At 38.5% G+C, this 22,608-nt stretch overlaps 1 protein-coding gene across 37 annotated transcripts in view; it reads right to left on the reverse strand.

Moving 5' to 3' along the window:
* The window catches only part of DLG2 (discs large MAGUK scaffold protein 2), a 998,920-nt gene that overhangs the window by 298,072 nt on the left and 678,240 nt on the right, over positions 1 to 22,608 (reverse strand). For all 37 annotated transcript variants that reach the window (XM_061457957.1, XM_061457959.1, XM_061457946.1 and 34 more), the window contains one exon: positions 7,282 to 7,451. In XM_061457957.1, coding sequence (XP_061313941.1) covers positions 7,282 to 7,451 — 170 coding nt within the window. The remainder of the gene's footprint in view (positions 1 to 7,281; positions 7,452 to 22,608) is intronic.

Below are 22,608 nucleotides of genomic sequence, written 5' to 3' on the forward strand. Positions count from 1 at the left end.
TCAGTGGAAACCTCACTCTTTGTGAATGACTTCTGGAAACTGATACTTAAAACCTACTATGAGATTAGATGTTCGTTGTGTGTATTAACCCAGGGTTCTTAGAACTGCTTGGAGAGTTCTTAAGAACTGAGTGGTTTCAAGGGAAAACAACACAAAACAAATATATGTATATAAAATTTCTGCACAGTCTTTCAAGTAATTTTGTTTATTCCTTTACTGCTAATGGAAATGACAATGAAAAGAGGGAATTTAGAATTATCATGAAAATACAAGACTTCAAGCAAGTGAGATCCTGCAGCTCACAGGATAGCTCTAGTTTTAAGTGAGACAACCAATGAGATGGACAGCTTCTGAGTTCCATTTGAAATGATCCTTGTTGATCTGGAAAATCATTACTTTATCAATTGACTAATTATCTCCAAAAGAGGTTGCATTTGGTCTGATACGACAATAATTTGATACTACCTCCTCCTGCTATTTAACTGCAATTGTAACAAACCCCAAGATTTACTTTATTTCTCCACTAAAGAGAAAAAGATAATAGCCAAAGCCTGAAATACTAGAACTGAAGTGCCACTCTAATAACGATAACTGTTATTGCGTGAGATGACAACAAATAAGTCCTGCTTTTATTCAGGAATGGAAAGAACCACTCTACAGAATGAGTAGTTTTTAAGGAATATTTCGCATGTCGTAATTTATACAAATATGATGGCAAGTCTGTAGTGACCAAAGGCAGATAAAACATTTAATGTTTTACTTGTGCCATAAGGCAGAATATTAAAATAGCAGTTGTATGCAGATATCATCACTTATATTAAAGAACAAGTTCCTCAGCCTGTGAAATATGAAGGTGCAGCCATAACCTACTGCTTTTTCTCCATCACATATTGGCAACTCTGATATGTCAAAATACTTCTGGAAAACAGCAAAGGCTTTTAAAGCACTATCACAGAGCTTTCTCATTTTATGAGTTTCAAGAGAGTACAATTTTCATGCCACAAAGTATGCAGATACTCATATATTCTTACATTAAACTTCCCTTCAGGGAAGTCGTGCCTTTAGTGATGTTAACTTATGAATGATGGTTTTGAATCGCTACCTTAAAATTGGAAAACTAAGTATTAGTGCTTGATAGAGCACTTTCTGCTAATTGGATGAGAAGTGAGTTCCCTTCAAGCAAAGGCATCTCACAAAAAAATGGTATTATAGCTTCAGTTGTGGTGGTTTTCTATTTCTACCTGTAGTAAGTGATAGTGTGTTACAGTCATATGAAGTGAAGCACTTAAATTACAGTTCAGAACCTATATAATTTGTTAAATCTAGGTTTGGGACAGTTTTCCGGCTTCTTCATTTTTCTACAGCTCTTTTTTAAGTTGCCCCATTTTGCTCTGTTTTAAATCAGGCTACACAATAAAGCTCACAGCACAGAAGGAGAACACTGAAAAACAGAAATGAATTCACTGCTGATGAGATCATAAGACTGAAATTCTTAAAACACCATAAGAAAAGGTTTAATGTTTTGTTCAAACCGTGAAAAAACTTTTGCTGAAGACACTTTGGAGCTATAAATAAACATTTCTCAACATGAAATACAAAAATGGTTTGAAGGTTTCAAGTGATCCTAAATTAACAAAATGTTTGCCAAACTTGCCATAAAACCCCCTCTCCCCAAACACTAAAGTTTGCTATGAAGTAGTTAGTGTCCCTTAGGTTAAATAGGCAGGTATAGTAGTAGCAGTGATAGTTATAGTGATAAAAAAATACATCAGTCTGAGGCAAGCACTTGCAATCAGTTACTAAACAGCAAGATCTGAAAGCTTTCAGTGCTCCCTGAAATTGAAAAAGAAATAATTGGGGTTCTTTGTCTCCAAAACCTCCCTCTTTCCTTTTAAGTTCTCCAGATACTACCTGAGATAAAAAGGTAACCTTTGGATTTGTTGTAGTAGGCAAAGATGGTAAGATTTCTCTTCTCCTTGTTGAGAGCAGCACTTGTGAAAGTTACCCCCCACCCCCATTCTGCTGTTCTGAATTGAACACTTTCTTTTTTTTTTGGCAGACATTTAAAAATATACCTTGTTCCACTGTACTTTTTTGACAGTTTCAGTTGTCACTGCAAGCTGGGTGCTATCTATGTAACAGAACAAAAGATTTTTCCAATAAAGCCATCAATCCAAACTAAAATATGTCAACTTCTATGAAACAGAAGTATGAACTTCTATGAAACTATAGACAATAAGGTAGCAGAGAACATTCCAGTAACAACTCAAGGTAAGTCTATAGTGAAATCATACCTTATATTGATGATGAAAGTCTGCATCTTCTCAAGAAAATTCCATAGCTAACCAAAAATATTGTACTTAAAACACACTGATTCTTTTCTCAGTATAGGAAGAAAGCTTCATTACTACTCAGTGACTTTATTCAGTGTCATCAAGAAAAAACAAATAGTTATGTGAAAAGGAAATATACCACGTGCTGCATAGTCGCTTCAGTCCGGCACAGAAAACAATGAAATGGAAACTCTGGAACTGGTTATGCCCAATGACTTCATCTAACATTTAGATGGATATACATAATAATAATAAAAAAAAAAAGCGTGTTACACCCTTTGTATTCATCTCATCTTATTTTGGAGTGTTTTACTGAGATGCCCCATTTAGGAGCTTTATCTCTGCTAAAGGAGAAGAAAATTATTCAGAGTGATGCAAAACTGGCTGAGCAATGCACCAGTTTCTAGCTTAGATTCCCCAAACACAATAACAGTCCGAATAGCCTAAATAGAAAGTCCTGACATATCAGGACCATAGCCCTAATTCTGAGTGCAGGAAAGAGTAGAGGAATAAGTGCCCCTAAATATCTTTTCTAAAGTACCCAGAAGTGGGTGGATGAACCTGATCTGAATGACAGTGACACAGGAATGACAAAAAAAGCATGCTTACAGACAACAGCAAAGAGACATAGCTGCTGATCTGTCCAGAGCCTTTCTGCCCAATATACAGTGAAGAAAAGGGCAGCTCTTATCCATCACTGCAAGATTCCAACACAGTTCAAGTATTGTAACGATAGCTAGGATTGAATTACCATAACAAGTGTGGGAAATTGATCCTATTTCTTTATATTGTACTTTTTTGGGGGGTGCTTTTAAGTCTGCCATATCTACTCCCACATTTCCTGGCACTCAGCTTTTCTGCCTCTCACACCCAAAACTTCATTTCTGCAGACATTACATTGCCAATAGAATTGAGGTCAGAAGTTTACCATGTGATCCTACACTGCTGTAGTTACGGGGATAATTATTTTCTGCCTTTTTTTTTTTCCCTGTATATAATATCAGAGCTTAAATTATCGGTTAGGTACTGGCAGATAAAACATTACACAACCTCTGTACTTGAGTTTCTGACTGCCAGAAATTTTCCACAATGGTAGAAAACCATTTTTCTGTCTGAGTCTTTAAAAAATTAAAATTAAAACTAATAAAGTGTAATTTCTATATCTAAATTTTCATCAAGGATACTACTCTACACTTCTGGTTTTGGAAAAAGTAGATTTGCCATGTGATAGGACAGCATTAAAATCCCAGAGGGCAGTGGAATTCCTTTGGTTTAAAATGCTGCAGTCAAATGCAGTTGAATGGGTTTAAGCACTGTAGTCTCCAATAGTGACTGAAGTTTGTAATTCACTGCTCATACACAGTTCTTTGCAGGAAGAAGCTAATACAGAAGTTATATTACACAGCCAAGCACCACCATTAAATTGCTTTGTTTTGAATGCCTGCATGTTTGTTCCCCAGGAATAAATACTGCAGTGCGCACAATCCATTCTCATTACTGATGGTTTCATTATGTTTCAATACAGAGCAAGAAAAGCGTGTCACTTAATGACAGGATTTCAGTAGTGCCTAAATCCTATTGATTTTCAATAAGAAAGCTCCACTCTATATCCTTCCTCTTGTATAGCCCCCAGCTACTGCAAAGGCACTGGATGGGAAAACCTGCAGTGCCTTGATGGTGCCTGAAATAAAATACCCACTGTTTACTACTAAATACTAAGCAAAGCCAAATAGTGAATCGCTACAATTGTAAGTCTCACTATAGCGACGTACAAGACCTCTACAAAAGACAATCTCCTGAGCATGTGAAAGAGGAAGTTCCTGCAATGATCCCAGTTAGCAATTACCTTCAAGACACAGACTATAGGCATCAGCCAATATGATCAATGAAGTCTGGCAAACTGATGAAGGCACAGCCTTAAATACGCAGCCACAGCTGTCTTTGAAACCTTGATTGTTCTATTACACAGCTTATTTCTGTCTTTGTTTACCTCTTTTCCCCAAAAGTCACCTTAAAGAGTTATAAGAATTATATGACCTTCCAGCACATATGATGCTGGACAGTTTTCTATGAAGTAGCAGGAACAGGGACCACTTGGCAGCACATTACCATGGCCTTATCCCTGTCATATGCTCAAAGCCATTGCTACACAATGCATATTTAACTTCTGTTCAAAATAGATTTGCAAAATTAACCTATGTCTTTTATACAGTGGTCGCTAGCCAGAAAAAATTAACATCCAGTTAAGAAAAATCTAACCTTTATGGACTCAAAGCTTGTATTTCAAGCTTTATATTCAAGTTCAGTCTGAATACCTCAGATGAAATTGAAAGACTATATAAAAAGCCTTGAAAATTTACTTCTTTATCACCTTCAAGTGCTGAAACGTATGATGTACTATGCATACACAGGCAAGTAGTGATCTCTGAATTTACATGGTATTATGGAAGCCAAGACTTGCTTTCATGTGGTAAATTCTCAACACAGCAAGGAATGAACTCAGTATATACTGAGTTATATACTGACAGAGGCAGACAGGAAAATAACCAACTGAAAAGGTAATTGCTTCTCCAAGTTCAGTATGGAGCAGCCTTCTTGTCTAAAAAAACAGTCTCACTTTCCTTATTTGCCTTGTGAGTAGGAAAGAAGGAAAGGTGTGGGAGTTACCATGTCCTGCTCTGGACACCAAAACATCCCAATTTCACTCTGAGAAGTAAGAAACACTGTGTATATAAATACTAAGTTGTTCTTGCACTGTGTAGTAATGGTGTGAAAGAGCAGTTCAGACATAAATCACCTGAAATGTGTACAGATAAGCATCACAGGAGTGACTAGCACTGAAACCCACAGCCAAGATTCACAGGTTTTAGTCTCGACTTCAGCCACGAGTTTGATGCCTCTCAACAGATAGTTTATTTTTAATTCAGGATTTTGAAGAATTCAAGGGAAAACTGCTATAGACATAAAATGAGTACTGGTAAGATTTCCAACCAAACTGTAGCCTATTTTCTTTCATTCTGTTTTTTAAAATCTATGGAATATAGAAAGCATATAAGTGTATGCTTCCTTGTTGCTTAATCTATAAAGATAGATAGAAAACCTGGATTTGCAAAGAAATAGCCCATCAGCTTTTCTTTTTTTCATCCAAGCTCCAAATTAAGTTTTTTCTATAATATTGAAATGAGTTTTTTAATTCAGCTTAACAATAAAATTCACTGTGGCAAATATCTGTAGTAAACTTAATGTAGGAATATAGCTATGTAACAACGTCTGTAGCACTAAGCTGCAAAGCATCTTTAGCTTGTCATAAAAGGTACTTTTCTAGTTATCCACTTTCTTTTATGGAAATAAATGTGAAAATAAATAGTTTCAGGCATGCAATGAAAACAAACACAATGCAAAACCATTATTAGATAATCCCTGCCTCTAGTCCACTTCCACGATGCAGCAAAAATTTGGTCACAGTGAATAACTTTTACTGTTTCATCACCACCTGAAGGGAAATGTTAAGTTTAGTTTCTTTAGCCTTAGGTTACTCAAACAATTATCACAGCACACACTGAGTTTAATTCCAAATCTTTAAAAACCCTGCTGCCTGTCTGAGTTCATACAGGTACAAAATATCTCTATTAGAAAGTCAATTTAACACTGCAATTGGCTATGAGAACCCAGACTTCCGGGGGTTTACCCTCAGATGCGTGTTTAAATCTACTATTTGCCAAGAGCAGAGGATGATGAATACACTGCTGTGTCAAATAACCATGATATATGTACATAGAAGAAGTACAGTGCAACACTGAAAGCCGTGCACTGTCTTTGCTTATGATGAATGGATAATCTCAATGGTTCCATGTGTATTAGAAATAAATATACTCAATTACTGGTATAAAAAGTATGCAGAAGCATCCTGCAATTTTCACATGAGATGAGAAGCAAGGGAAACCACTGAAACAACAGCTACAGGTTACTCACTGTTGATAAAACAGGTTGAATAATCTCATGGGTATGGCATAGACTGAGACATACGGATTTCCCCATTTAACGTATATAATTTTAATTTAAAGACTTACTTATGAAATAATCAGTCTGGATATAAAAATTACTGCTGTTCATCCTATTCAGATAGAATGAACACAGTACTGTGAAAATAACCATTTTCTTTGCCCAGAAATTAGCTATGAAGAAAAACACAGTAGCCAGAGGGAAATTTCAGGTAGGAAAAACAATAAAATTACATTTGTTAAACGTAACATTCTACAAATAAAAACGTTCCTTTTTCAAAAGGAAAGAAGAAAATCTAATATTCATAATTGGTACTAATGATTCTAGAAAAGAATTTGGGTTTGTTTGTTGTTTGGTGGTGGTTTTTTTTCTGTAACCAGAAGGTTCTGCTGGAAGTGATAAAGCTGATTTAGACTAGCGAAGGTTTCATGCTAGACTTCCACGTAAAATTCTCCTACATAATGCACAAGTTAGTATTCCTGTCTTCTTGTTCCAAAGAAAACTGTGCAAGAAACCAACAACATGAAATAGAAAGGATAAATTGGATAATCATGAGGCCTTCTAAAAAAAAAAAAAAAAAAAGAGAGAATTTGGAAACTGTATTCAATGGCACCTTAAATGAAAGTCAGAGGTCTCAGTGGAGGAACTTTAGAGGAAGTATGCATGCAGCCAATGTAAAGCATAGCATCTCTTCATCTTGCATTTCTTCAAGAGACAATGAGCCATCTCCACAATAAAAATCAAATGAAAAAAATCACAACTCCTTCAATTTCTTTATATTTCAGGAAGAGACATGAAACCATAAATTCTAGTTCTACAAGCCTAAGTGAACTGCAGTATTTCACAGGCTAACTAGTTAAGAAATCAACAAATTCAGATGATATTTGAGCTGAAGAGAGGTTAAGCATCAAGTTTAAAATGGATGTCTTTTCATTTTCGCATTTACCTTTAGGTCCCTTGAACAACTTGATCTCTACCACGGTCTCCAGAATAGGCCTTCTTCGACGAACGTACAGTCGTACTATGGAGCCAGCCTCTTTTAGGGCCTCCACGGCTTTGCTGTGTGAGACTTCTGACACATCGACCTCATTCACTCGCAAGATGCAATCGTTGACCCTACAAGAAAAGCAAAGAACCATAGGTACTAAATGCTTCAATTGTTATTTTGGACCAAACATGGGTTTTTTGTCACTAGTGCTGTAAAATAGAGCATACTCCATTGAGAAGCCTGCCAGCTGCCAGACTTGATGCAATGTGCTTCATCAGCAGTGAGATAGAACCAGAACACTTAGTCCCTCCAAAAAACATTCCTGATTCAAACTGAAGTCTACCTAACCACCCACGCCTGCCATCCTCCTTCATAAATTGGGGTTGGATCCACTAGAGTGGTGCAAATGAGTAATAAACAACTTGTCTTTACAGACTTCATTAAAAAAACCTTTTTTTCTTAACAAAATAATCAAGTTACAAGCTTCATGTTTCATTCTATTACTACGGCAGTTACTCTTAAAGGAAATAAGTTGATTTAATTTAATACAGAGAGACCAGCAATTGTTCCAGTACCTCCTTAAATCTCTCATATTTCTTCATCAGAGCCAAAGAATTCTAAGTTGTCAAAGAAAAAAAGCTGTCCTACAAAAAGCAGACAATTTAAAAGAGAATGTTTCATGCTAAATAATTTGAGTAAATATCATTCTTTATGTTTTCACCACTAACTACAGACTCCAGGATCTGTTGTATGGTAATAGCATCTATTTTTCATAGACTACTAATAAAATTCCCTCATATTCTTACTTTTGGAATTTACTATATTATCTAAGGATGAACTAATACATTCACCCTCAAAAATGTCCTGGTTAAATGGAGCATTATTCTCCTTGCCTGACAGATATGTCCAAGTTAGAAAGCAAATCTACATTGAGAGCAGTAAAATCCATCTCCAAAGCAGCGGTCTAATGACTTAACTGCTTGGCCATCCTTTCTCTGCAAATGAGGGTAACTGAGAAGTCAAATTCCAAAGAATTAGATGAATTGAGATGCCACTGTTCTTGTGAAGTACATTTATGATGAAGAGGCTTCTAAGTATTTTGCTTACAGAAGAAAAAAGGCATATGTAAATTAATGTGTTCTTCTGCATATCTGAAAGGACAACCAGTAAAGAAAATATTGGTTGCTAAAAATATTCCCATTTCAGCTACGTTTCTATAGATAAAGATCAACTATCAAATGTGTCCTCTTTGCAGCAAAAGAACACTTGAGCTGGGCATTGCTCAGGAGTCTTAGCACATGAAAGAACAACCTCTACCAAAAGTTTATCTGAACTCTGAGAGTTTAGGATGGATTTTTGTTATGTTCTTGTGCTGCTGGTTTTGTTTTGAGGCAAAACAATAGAAAGACCACAACTATTTGAAACCAAGGACCTTCTCTGTTATCAGCCTTTTGAAAGGATATTTGCAGGGGAAAATGGTGATAGCAGCTTTTATCTGATAATTGGTTGAACTTGGAAGGGACACAAAATGGATACGTCCCTTCTGATAAAAAGTACTGTATTGCAAAGTTTCCAGTTTTCATTCAATGGTTAGTTTTGGTGCTTGCTTTCAATGCCAGAACTATTAATTTTCCAAGTGTTTAATTGTGCGGTTTGGATGTAAAATTAATAAGTGCTCTAAAGTGTTTCATTCTTTAGAATGTATCCAGCTAGTTCTTCCCACTCAGAAAGGCAGTAATTAAGTCTAAGCTGCTATTCTATTAATATTACTATATACTTGATTCTTGTCAAATTTCTAACTTACTTTTGCCATATATGAAATACAATTGGCTACACCATGCGTAGTGAATAAACTGTAGGAGTCTAACCATTGGATGGTTATGAAGATAAAAACATGGGAAAAGATTAAAAAAAAGTAAAAAGGAGGATTACATTTCTTTTATTTTCATATACTCTGTGCCCTGCACTGATGAACACTGATATCGCTTGATCCTATCTACATAAATCCTCCCATAAAGTCAAGTGTTAAAGCTCATAAAGGCTCCTATTAAGGGAAAAAGCATGTCTTTTGGAGAAAGTCAAACAACAAGGAATTAACTTGCCAAAATCAGTAAGCCACACACCTCCACTACCGAAAAAGCAAAACTCTTTGGAAAAGGACATTTACACTGCAACAGAATTCTCACCTTGGTGGCTAAAATTTGGTTTTTCGAGTTATCGAGTTGCTTAAAACAGTACGACTATCCTCAATAAAACATAGACAGATTAATACTGTAGGATTAATAGGCTGAGAGAATACAAAGTTGATCCAGTGATAGAAATACTTTCATACAAAGGATTTTGTTTGCATACAAGTACAAGCTTTGTCAGTGCAGAATTAGCCGGACGATTACTCTTGTCTGCTGTGACAAACACATCCAGTGCTAGATATCCAGGTATACCTTTCCAAACCTCTAGGTTATTTTTCCACCCTCATGTAGAAAAAGATGAGGTTTTTAGGTCTCATAAATAAAATACAAAAATGCACATGCATAAGACTGTGCACAAATATATGTGCCTATAGAGTTCTGTGGGTTTTAACACAATCTTTTGGAGGGCATGCTGACCCTGTACTGGATCAACAGAACATAATGATCTCAGAGGTCTACAAATATACATTGAGAATATTGAGACCTCTAAAACAGCAGTTCATGGTGCAATGAAATATATGACATAAGCTGGTGAGATGACTCCAACCTTAACAGCTAATTCAATCTTTTATTATTATTATTAATCTAGAAACTCCAGAGCATTTTTAAAATCCAGAAATATGGAGCACTTGGAAGATAAACACATATCATTATTCATTAAAAAATGCAACTTCAGAGAAGAAAATAAAGGAAGAAATCTGAAGCAGCATGTCAACACAGAGACTGTAATGTCATATTTTTCTCCTTAAATCTATGGAGAAAGTTTTCAGGACCAGTACTTGCCATAGTTGTTAGTATCTAAAGACAGAAGCTGTGACAGCTACCATAAGTATATTTTTTAATATTTCACCATTTTTTAAACAGTGTCAGAGCTTTTAAATTACTGCCATTGTCCTTGTAAGCCTTAATGCCATATACTTCAGTGAGACCTTTTTAAGATAGTAAAAACTGACAAAATATCTAATGAAACAGAAAGCAGAAAAGTAAGCTTTAAAGTATTTTAAGCTATAGCTAATGACTTTTACAACAATTAAGAAATTAGAGGAAATTCAATTTTCTCTAACTGCATGTGAAAAGAACTCTTAAAACTCATCTTAAGATGTAGAACTTTAGTTGCTCAGATTCAACAATATAATATCAGCATCTGGTGAAAAAGGTTCACAGAGTTCTTGACTAAATTCCCTCATGTTTTAATGAAAATAACATGTAATTAGAAGTATTTTGGAGAATACATTGTGTCATGTTGAAAAAAAAATTAATGAAAGTATGTTCTAACTATATTTTAAAAGAACATAAGCCTAAAAGCAAATGTTCATCCTATTGTTTCCTCGGAAAAAGAGGGGCTTCATAGAATCATAGAATAGTTAGGGTTGGAAAGCACCTTAAGATCATCAAGTTCCAACCCCCCTGCAATGGGCAGGGACACTTCACACTAAACCATGTCACTCAAGGCTCTGTCCAACCTGGCCTTGAATATTGCCAGGGATGGAGCATTCACAACTTCCTTGGGCAACCCATTCCAGTGCCTCACCACCCTCATATCTCAATTCAGCACAATGTAAAAGTCTCTGATTAATTTTTGAGGTTAAATCCTATTTCTATTTTAGCCAAAATACTCAAAGAGGGACTTAGCATTATACATATACTTAAATTTATTCCAGTTTGTAGAATCACCCATGCAGGTAATGGCTGAGTTAAAATGAGTTAGGCAGCTCTTCCTTGGCATGGCTCACCTAAATACTTAAACAAAATAGATGCATGCTACAAGGCTTTTGTGATATAATTCATATATGAAGAACTGTGGATGGTAAAATATAGAGCACATGCTATAACCATGCCAAGACAATTACAAACTGATACAAGAAATATGAGAGAGATTTGGCACTAAGGAGGAATGACAGGCACACAGAGAGTTACAATAATTGTTGCTGTCTCCAAAGCAGATAAGGGCTTGGATTGAGGAAAAATACTATTCTTTATGTGCTTATTCCAAGTGTGTTCTCAATCTGACCGCCTTCATCTGAATTTTATGTTTACTCTTTTCTAGGAGCTGTGAAGACATCCTTGAAAAGCTAATAATTGCTTCAGTCAAGTTTTAACTAAACAAGATGAGGGCAATCCTTAGGCACTTACAGGAAATATAGTAGGTGACAACTGGTAATGATTATTCTGTTCATTTGTTCAGTGCAATATGGTGCCCTGAAGAGAAACCCAAAGCAGCCAAGTGTGGCAGCAAGGAGCCCCCAAAGACCAAATGGTCCTGCCAAGACACATTAGCCAACTTGCAGCTCCACAAAGGAGCTAGTTGGAACCAACTACGGACTTGGGAACAAGGGAATGATTTGTGCTCCATAGGACAACACCATGACAGTAAAAGCTGAAGTAACCCATGGGTCTTAGACACTTCCAGACTAGCTGGCAGTCTATTAATGGGACTGCTTCTCACAAATAGGATCATAGAATCATGGAATGATTTGGGTTGGAAGGGACCTTAAAACTCACCCAGATCCAACCCCCTGCCATGGGCAGGGACACCTTCCACTGGAGCAGGGTGCTCCAAGCCCCGTCCAACCTGGCCTTGAACACTGCCAGGGATGGGGCAATTGCATCTTCTCTGAGCACCCTGTGCTAGTGCCTCAGCACCCTCACAGGGAAGAATTTAATCTTCCATGTTTTCTATTGCAGAATGCCCAAGATCAATAGATTATTTATAAGGATATTTAAGGTGGGTTTTTTTTTCCAGATGTCTTCTCAGAAAAGCTTAAATTGATACAGACTTTTATTATTTGTTACTCAAAGCTTAGAAATCAAGGTGAAAAAACTGTTATTAAGGGAGAATCAGTGTAAAGCTACAGAATGCATTGGGCAGATACATACCTCTATATATCAGTATGGAGGTACTGGGTAGACAACAAAAGAGAGAGAAGACTAAACTTCCACTTTGTTTCTTTGCTCCTGCTTTGTCTAACCTTTTCAGCCAAAGTTTCCCTTCAAAAGGGTTGATTCTTTCTTCAAGAAGTTACAAGAACACAGAACTTTAAGCAGGAACACAGGATTACAGGTGACAAGCTGAAAGGACTATTATCCTTTCTTCAACAGAGCAGCGAATAATGATACTAATATATTGACCCTGACCCTAGGAGAATTAGTCTGGTCTGTTCTAGTTCTTCTAGTTAGGGAAGACTGACTCTCTGTCCCCTACCTTTTTCTTCCTTTTTAATTCTATTTGCACCCTTCCTATCCCGTAGTAAGTAAAATACAGCATTTAGGGGTAAAAAATGCAATTATTGGTACCACCCATGTAATTATTTTATTATTTTTTCATATTTCAAATAAGAATTCAAGGAACTCAAATTTACCACAGAAGCCTTCAGATCTGCCTTGCCAATTACAGAACATAGAGCCAAAACTAAATGCCAATGATATGTATATATACCACAGGGCATACGGTTTCCTTAGGTATAACGATCCTTAGACACATGATCCAATTTCCGCAGCAAATTTACATACACCCTCAGGCCCCTTCCTGACATTTTAAAGCAGTATAAAACTACTGCTATATCTACTCTAAAAATATAGAGATAAAACTCACCAGTAGAACAGAATTCTGCCTATTTCTGGAAGCAAGAGAGTGCTTGTGGAATTGTCTGATGAAGGTAGCAGATAATCCCATCTCAAAATTTTTCCCTTATGTGCTTTATAATGAAATTTAAAATCTCTCATAGAATGGTTACTAACAAAATAATATTTGATAAAAGCTACGATTTGGGGTGGGAGGGAATAATTTGTGAATGAAGCAGCAGAATTTGGGCTGAACTTAAAAATCTGAAATCCTGTGAGTGATTCTGCTTTAAATATACGTGGAAATATTGGTGCAATACAATTGTAACTCAGCTGTATTTAATATGAAGACACTATTTGAAGCATTGAATTTAACGTATGTTTTAGGAAGAGTAGAATTGGTTTTGGTTTTGAGGAAAGAAAATAGTGACTAAACCCACTACAATTTATCTGTAAGAGAAAAAAAATAATCCTTCAGTGTTCTGAATTCTTTAGCAAGTTGCACTGATCTGTTGTGATGGAATAAATTGAAAAAAATATAATCTTTTCCCCCAAAATGCTGTCCTGGTACCACCTCAACGCTTCCTGCGCAACCCTGAGCAGGTCATTTAACTTCTTTTATCCATAAGCTTCAAATAGAGGATTAAAACCCCACCTGCATCCCGCTTCCTTTGTCTCCTGTTTACAGTCTGAACAAACTTTCCAGAGGAGAGTCTACACCTTCTTGGCTCATCTCAAACAAGGACCAACCCTCAGTGCAGCCTCTAGGCATACTCAGCATAAACATAACTAACCAACAAAAGCAGCTCCCTGCCTTTTCCCTGCTGTGTTCACCCTTGTAACCAGTCTTCAGAAGTGAGAGATGAAGGGCAAACCCTTCCACCATGCACTCTGTGTACGTTTGTGTGTGTGTGAAGGCGGGAACTAAACTCTCACACAGCATTCCTGTAAGGACACACACGCAGATGGATGATGCTTTCTCCACCTGCACTGGCAAACCAGTTTCGGTGTGCTGGCTGTGGGAAGCCTGAAGGCTAGAGCATGGCTGAGCTAACTAGTCTTGCCAAAAAGCAGGGTGTGCTTGCTTAAGGGCAGTGCTGTGCTCCTGCAGTGTATCAGCAACTGGAATGATTTCCAGCCCAGAGACCGAAGTAAAAGAATCTTACAAGTGGTTCTGATTTAAGTGTATGTGTAGATTGTACTGCTACATAATGGAAACCTAGCCTGTCCTTCTGCATATCACAGCCTTTAGCTGGCATGAGGTTTTGGAGGGTGACCTGAAGTTGTGTTAGTTACCCGCACAGCCCACTGTTCACTCCTTTGACTTTTTGCAGTGGTTTTGGCATAGAAAAGAGCAACCTATCTTTCCAACTGGAAGTCAAGCTCTAGCATCCTCCTGCCTAAATGGTAGAATGCAAAAGAAGCAGAGGAGCGGCAGAAAAAGTCTGTGCACACAAACCCAGCTCAATCCCTCTGGATCAGTGCAGCATCTCAGTCACTTTTCTAATTCCCAGTCCAGGATGCACTAGCACGAAGTCCTAGTCCTTGTCCTCCAGAAGGTTGCATAAGAATGCTAAAAGGACAAAGGAAACTCTACCTTTAGATACCTGGAGTACAGTGGTAACTTAGGAGGTGAAAATGCCTGCTATAATGCAGTCAAAAATTTCAGATCACATCCAGGAGGGCTTAAGGTCGCAGCAGCGTGACTCGCAGGTGTGCTACCACAGGACTTTGAGCTTTATTTCACTTTCAGAACAGAGGCTGGAGTCCAAATTGTCAGGGAATAATTCAGATTTCAGAGCATACTTCTGAATGTCAGAATGTGGTACTGCCTGAAGTGACTGTGTTTCCACATCCTGTTAATGATGTGACCTTGCTGAGACCTGAGAGACAACAGCTACTGAACTGCCACAAGACATTTACATTTATTGTCCTTCACTGATGCTTTAGCAACGGATAGATGTATTTTTTAACAGCCATCTTAATGAAATGTCAACGTATTAAAGGGTCTGCATGATTGCAATTGAATTTAAAACACAAGTGACAGGTAACAATATCGGGAAGAACATTAGCAGAGCAGCTCCTCATCATAAACAGCATCTCTTTACACCTCTCCTTATGTTTCATTTAGACTCTAATATCTATTTTTGAAGTTGCAAGTCAGAAACAGACAGCACACAACACTATATAATTAGGAATGGAAAAGTCCCTGCAGCCTTTAGACTGTTACACAAAAATATATTTAGAAGCTTGAATATGTTCCTATTCACACAGTTTCAATAGAGAACACATCAGCATTTGGTTTGGTTTTGAGGGGTTTTTTTGCCCTTTTTTTTTCTTTTAAGTCTTAAATTCAGCTGTAAGGCCTCACTTTTTGTAGTGCAAAATCCTATCCCACAGATTGAAATAGATCTTGGCCTCAGGCAGCAGGATTGCTGCAGGGACACACAAGTAGGCAGCAAGGCAAGACAGCCATCAGCCAGGCTACGCTGGAGCCACCCAGATGCACCTTACTGTCCATGTCCCCATGGCTCACCCAGAAATAATACCCTTATAACCCTGACCAGGGGTCCATCCAGCCTGCTGTTTCCAGGCAGATGGTAAAGGGAAAGAGTTAACACAATATATTCCCAGGATACATTTTCAGCTGCTGAAAATTCTGGACTTCCCTGAGTCACAGAAACCTTTTTCTTTCTTTTTCATTTAATAACCCTGGATAGATTCTTCTTCTACAAATTTAACATCTTTCAAAACCCACATAAACTTTTAACATCCACAATATTCTCTGTCAATGACTTCAACAGCATTGCTACCAGCTAAATAAATATCCCTTTATGGGTAGTTCAACCTGCTGCTTATTAGTATCATTTGATGTCTCCAAATCCTTTCATTAGAAGAGACAGAAAACACTGCTCCCTGGTCATTCTGTTTCTTTCCTGTAGTTAGGAAACAGGACATAATCACCTACATCTCATAACTGATTTTTCCTCATAAGAAAAAAGGCTCTGCTAGACAAACTCTTCAAGCCAAAGGCATAGAGCTGAACTACCGGTAACAGTAATTTAATTTCAGAGATGGAAACACCACCTCCCATCTTTCTATTTATATGAATGCCTCTTGGGTGTAGCACCTACAGACTTAAAACTGAACCTTGAGAAGTTATAGAATCAGAGAATCATAGAATGGTTTCGGTTGGAAAGGACCTTAAGATCATGTAGCTCTGAGCCCCCCTGCCATGGGCAGGGACACCTTCTACTAGTTGTTTTCATTGTTTTATTTCCTTGACAAAAACAACATTGTTTCATGCTGAATAAATTTTCCAGTCAAGCCAAAAATAAATTTAATTCTAATATGCTTTGAATTGAAATAAAATTGAATAAAATAAAAGGTTAGACAGCCAGGGAAACAAAAAGCAAAACAACGATCTGCTGTCTTATTATCTAATATCATCTCCTAGAAAAAACACTTTAACTATCTTTTCTTCCATCACTGAAGCTGTTACGCTTTGGATAATGTAATGCTCTTCTTAAATTGCAGTAAAAATCTCCAATTATTCAGGAAAGCATCCTCAATCACAAGACTAGAAAGAAATTCTGTTTCTTGCTTTGGTTTGATGAAATCTTTAAATACATTACAGAAATTGTACCAACAATAGAAACTAATGCAGGTGCTTGTGAGGTTGCTACTGGGGAGTGCTTAGGACAGCCATAAAGAGGAGCTTGCAGTCCACAACCTCTACTTGCCTCTCAGAACATCCTGCTAACGACAAGGCTGCTCTGGCCCAATTAATCTTTACTTGCCTTTGAGGAAGTGAAACAACTCTGGAAGGAAAGAATAAAATACATTGATTTCATAGCCCCACCAGTTTAATGGTCTGATTACTCCTTTGGAAGATGCGGGCTCATGTTCTCCAGAGGGAGAAGGATGGTGAATGCAGGTTTCTCTTCAGAGGTGAGGTGAAAGGTGATGTTGCCACTATTTTCCAGAATAAAGGAAGCCCTAATTTAGTCTTTTCCCTTTGCACTGAAAAACAATTGGGCCCTCTTTTGGGATCAGAAAATGTTTGCTCAGCTTTAGCTTAACATTCTGAAGTGGTTTTAGGCCTGAAGTTTGTAGATAGCAAGTTTTTGTGCGGTGATGCCACCAGCACTCCACTGAGAAACGGTCACAGGGCAAGGGAGATTAAATAATAGCTTATTTAAACAATTACAAGCTAAAGAAAGAAACTGTACAATTTAAATAAATTGCTACATAGATTGAAAACTTTCAAAAGTTTACAAAGGCCAAATGCACTGAGCATTTGTATTTTATATTACTGATTTGCAAAAATACTTGGTAAGGAGTTATTCTGAGGCAATTTTCAGCTGTAGGAATTAATCTGTTATCAATATATCAAAACTAGTATTAATTTCACAAAAAATCATAACTTGACATTATTATTATTAATAATATTAGCTACATAAAAGCTGAAGTTTCATAAACTGTGCGTATGCTCACTGCATGGTACTGAGTTGGTGTTACTCTAAAATAGACTGATGATGACCTCATGCAACATGGTCAGTAATATCCAGAAGCTAAAATTGGTGGTAAATTCCACATCAACCTCAAATATCATCCTCTACATCTTCATCTCAGGGAAAAAAAAAAAAACCAAACTAAGCAGTTAAAATTTCTCACATATTTACTTGAAAGCTGAACCAAGAACATCACTACACAAAAGTGCCATTCTTTTTGTGTCTGATAAAATTCAGAGGTTAAGGATGCTTCAGACCAAACAATGCAGAGAGAAGACACAAGCAAAACCCCGCTTGGTTTAATGTCTGCCAGAAAAGCCACGTCTCTTTACACACACTTTAAGAGTGGGAAGTAGTTATTACTTAATGGTAGCTCACCTCACAGGGTGTAGCTATATGGGGCTGAGGGAGGAGTAGCTGACACCCATTCAATTTGCACACAGACTGAAGCATAAGCTTTCAGAGAAGTCAAGTCTAAATGCATCTATAAGAGGAGGACCTCTCCTTTTGCTTTTTCCTTCAAAACATCCTGAAAGCAGAATGCTATCCTGTTGCTGTATAATGCTTGGTCCAAATCATTCAGAATGAACTGATTTTCTGTGACATCAAGTCTTTAGTTATTGCTTAGCTAGCATAACTCAAGGCAAATTAACTCTTTTGCTTGGTAAGCCACACCTATAGTAATTTTGCACAGAGTTTATGATCTTTCACTTTACACATTTTAAAATGCTCCCTGCATAAGACAGACTCCTCTCCCCCAGCATAAATCACATCCTTCTCAAGGGATGTCCCTAATTCTTCAAGTTAGGGACTGTGATACACAAGCGTAAAGCTGCTGAGTCGGGGGATGAGCCCTTCCCTTTGCAAGACACGCTGATATAAAACACAAAACAATTCTCCACCCATAAAAGACCATTTTGTACTTATCAGACCTGCAATTCCCACCCTAACTTGCTGTAAACCAAGTATGACTTTACTAACGCTAACAGATTTGCAGAACAGACACAGGCATGAGGTGATTCAGGCTGGTGAAGCTGGTCGCTGGCCGAACGCCCGATTAGCAATCGATCAGCTGGCAGGCCATGAGCCCATGGGTTTGCTTAGATGCTTGTGTTTGATTCCAAGCTCATGATAGCAAAGGGAAGGCAGCAGAAGTAGGCATCAAGTGTAGGCAGGAGAGCGCAGGAAGGGGATTGCAGAGCATGGGCAGAATGCTGGGACTGACATGGGCTCTTAAACTTGGGTCAGGTTTTCTTATTAACCTCACTGTGAGGTCTATAGGAGCTGGTATTTTCTTTCTGTACCTCCCCCCCCAGTTGAGTTGTTTCTCCCACCCTGCGTTTCTCCTCCATCTGCTTTTCTCCATCCTTTGGTACCCTTTGCTCTTACCACATTTTTCCATTCCTCCGTCCGTTCTCTACCTCCCCAGTTATCCTCAGTCTCTCTGCGTCTCGTGTCCTGCCACTGCCATGTACGATGCTTTCCTTCTGAAACTGCTCCCACTAGTAACCAAGTTCTGAAACTCCCAGCGCATCCAACCTCTGCGGCAGCTCGGCTTGATCTGGGTGGCTCTGGCAGCCGGCAGAGGCAGCAGCCTCTAATGGTGGCCAGAAGGAAAACTTCAGCTCACAGAACAGGTATTTGTGTCTGCCCTTCAAAGCCAGAGGCCAAAGTGGGACAGCGGAGAGGCAAAGGGAGAAAGGAAGTGTGGGTAGCTGCGGGGTGCTGTGAGACGAAGGTGCGGGCATAAAGAAAAGGGAAAGAAAAACAAAACTCCGTAAAGTCTGAGATGAATGAAGGCACCAGGAAGCTGAGAAGCTCCTCCCAGCTGCAGGGCTGCTCTGCAGGTAGTGGAAGATGCCCCAGGCCAGGCTCCGTAGGTGTGGTACAGGGCAGGGATGGCTTTGCAGCCCTGACTTACCCTCCAAGCCCTCCGGTTTATCTGGCTTCAGCACCATGGAGGGGCTTTGAGGCCCCGAGGCTTGGGGAAGAGCAGCTTCCTCAGCTTGGCCACAGCGAGTTCCACTGGGGAAGGATGAGGAGCTTCCTTGGGCCCCAGATACGCTTTGCCTGCTAAAGACACGGAACCACAGGGTTGTTCCTCACCCGTGGTTAAAATCCTCCCAACTAACACCAGCACTGTCTGAAGCGCATTCAGGTTTGTGCAGGAAAACCAGTTGCAACAGATAACCCAGAAGGCAATTCCGGATTTGGTATTTTTTTTGCAAGCACTTTTCATCTTGGGGCTCTCAAAGCGCTTTGCAAATATGAACTCGTTTAAGCTTCCCAACAACCCCCGTGAGGCAAAGATAATGATCACTATCCCCACTTTACAAATGGGGGAACTTCAGCACAAAAGAAGAAAAGTGCTGCCACAGATCAGGCATAGCAAGTTGAGAACAAAACCGAGCAGTCGAGCCTCCCAGGCGCTTGCACTAACAAGTAGAAAACCCTCCCTTCCGCTCTGGTTTGATTGAGAGTAGCTATTGCAAACAAAGGTGTAGCATTAAAATAATGGAGGAGAAAACATGCAGTTCAAGTTTAGTAAGAAACTTTAGTAGCTTCAGAGCATCAGTACCATTAGGCTGCACACTTAACACAAGAGTGAGGTGCAGCTTTGAGGAGAATGCAAATAGGTAAGTAAGGGGAAAAAAAAGTCCACAAAATTTGCTTTTTGTGATGGTTTGATTAAGAGTGAAATGCGGAATGGCATGATGGAAGCAACACATCCAAAGTACTCGCAAGGTCTTGCAAATTTGATATCAAAACACGCCACAGGGAAATAAATTTAACCCCCCTGCTCTAGCATCTGCAGTAAAAGTGTAATAAGGAATGTGGCAACAGTGATGAGGTATTGTCACGAAATACAGTTTGGCTAAAATCCTAAAGTCCAAAGAGTTGATTCAAACCACAGCCTAGAGTTCTGACGGGGTATGAACAAGGTATGTTTATACTCACTTTGTATCGGTGGTTTTGGCTGTAAGAAGCAAAAAGTTGCCCAAGCTTTTCTTTAAAAATTTTGGAATAAAGTCTTTGCTGATAATAAGGAACTTAACTTTTATTTATTTATTTATGATAATTTTTGGATGACATGGTTTTGTGCTTGGGTGACATGGTTTAGTGCGAGGTGTCTCTGCCCACAGCAGGGGGGTTGGAACTGGATGATCTTGAGGTCCTTTCCAACCCTAACTATTCTATGATGGTATGATAGCTTAAATCAGTTTCCTTTTAATCCACAATCTTGTATTCAGGTTTGGTGGGGAATTAACGAAGAATTCAACAGTACCCCAGAGGGTACAAATGCAAAATATTTTTTCCTTGACTAACACTAGGCTCCATAGAGAGCTGATGAATCCTAAGGTGCGTAACCACAGAAGGCTTCTTACTGCAGATAAATTTTCACTGAGCTATTTAAATTCCTGACTACAGTAGCAGTGCAAACACGCTGATGAAATAGGCGCTTGGATTTGGCTGCATGGTGCTGTTCTGCTGCGGCAGCACGCTGGGGCAATTGCAATTTCAGGCAGGATGGGCACTGAAGGAACTCTTGGGAGGGAGCCTTGTTAACCAGTTCAGGACCACTGCAGGAAATAGCTAGTGCAATGGGCATTATACAACTGCAGTGTACCTAAAGTCCTAATAACACGCTGCATTGCTTAACTGGCATGCTATTAATAACATTAATAATAATATTAATAACATTAATAAGGTTATTAATAACATTCACAAGCAGCAGTTTCAAGCAGTACCAAACAGCTCAGTATCTTACAGGGGGAAGAAAGTGATCCTTTGTGTTATGAAAGAAAACAACTACAACAATGTCTATCCCTGTATAGAGGCCCCAGTTTCAAATACCACAAGCCAGAGGGGTACCCTCTTCTTCTCATGAAATTCTGTTCTCTTTACCCCAGAATTCAGCTGCTAAAACATAATTTCCCTTTCCTTTCTTGCACTGCATAAGAAAACTTTCACAAGCTACCAAATTAACTTCAAAATGGGAAAAGCAGAACTATAACCAAATTCAGAGACACACTGGGGTTCTGCAATACCAAATAAGAAATGCAGACTTCACATCGGAAAGAAGAGAAAGAAAAGTGATGAAAGCAACAGAGAAGAGAATTACATGGTAACATTCCATTGATGAAAAGATGTATATGTTGGTAATTTAAAACTTGACCTATGGTAAGACATGTTCAACTGTAAAAATAATGAATGAAAATCGGATTTGATTTTGTGATCTTTTTTTAATTAGATCCCCCGTGGTAATTCTATCTTTTTTCTTAATTCCACAGTAGCTCAAAAATGATACATGCAAATGCACAGGCAAACAGAGTTAATAAGATCAAACTTCCTAACACAAACCAGGACAGTGTGAGCAGTCAATAATTCATGATCTAATTTATGACTGTTTGCAAAGCAAGCATGTTTTACTTAATGGGGTGAATGCCTCTTTATTAACTTACGACTAAATTAGGTACTGAACTAACAGCATTGTCAGAGGCCTGTAAACAGTGCAGATATGAATCAGTGTTTTGTGGCAGCGCTGTTATTATAATAACATCCTGAACAAGCTGTGTGCCATTGCAGAGCACACAGACCTGGTACTGATAGGCTTAATACAAGACCAAAAGTTAGCAAACAGAGATTTAGGCAGTGAATCACAAAGCAGACACACTTCTGTTTTGATATATAATGATGGCAAAACGAAGCCAGTTGCCCAAGCTGGATTAGAGACACAATGACACACGTATCAAGAACATCACCTCTGCCGGGAATAGCTCTTCACATTAATCTGAAAAAGCCCCTAGCTTATTCCTGTTATCACTGCCAATTCACTTCTTATTAAGCAATATAGACTAGAAACGCATACCAACCGCTAACAACTGTGCTCCTGCTGCTGCTGCGAGGGATTTAGGTTTCAAACTTTTCATCAGAGGCAAAGCACTGTCAGCACAGCCCACGGGGCAAAGACTGAAGGGGGTCTTTTATCTAGCCAGCTGTCAAGTGGGGACTTGCTTCTG

This window comes from Pezoporus flaviventris, unplaced genomic scaffold (genome assembly GCF_033815535.1).
Source record: "Pezoporus flaviventris isolate CSIRO_AGI_PZ_B2104156 unplaced genomic scaffold, CSIRO_AGI_Pfla_v1 ptg000025l, whole genome shotgun sequence".
NCBI lineage: Eukaryota > Metazoa > Chordata > Aves > Psittaciformes > Psittacidae > Pezoporus > Pezoporus flaviventris.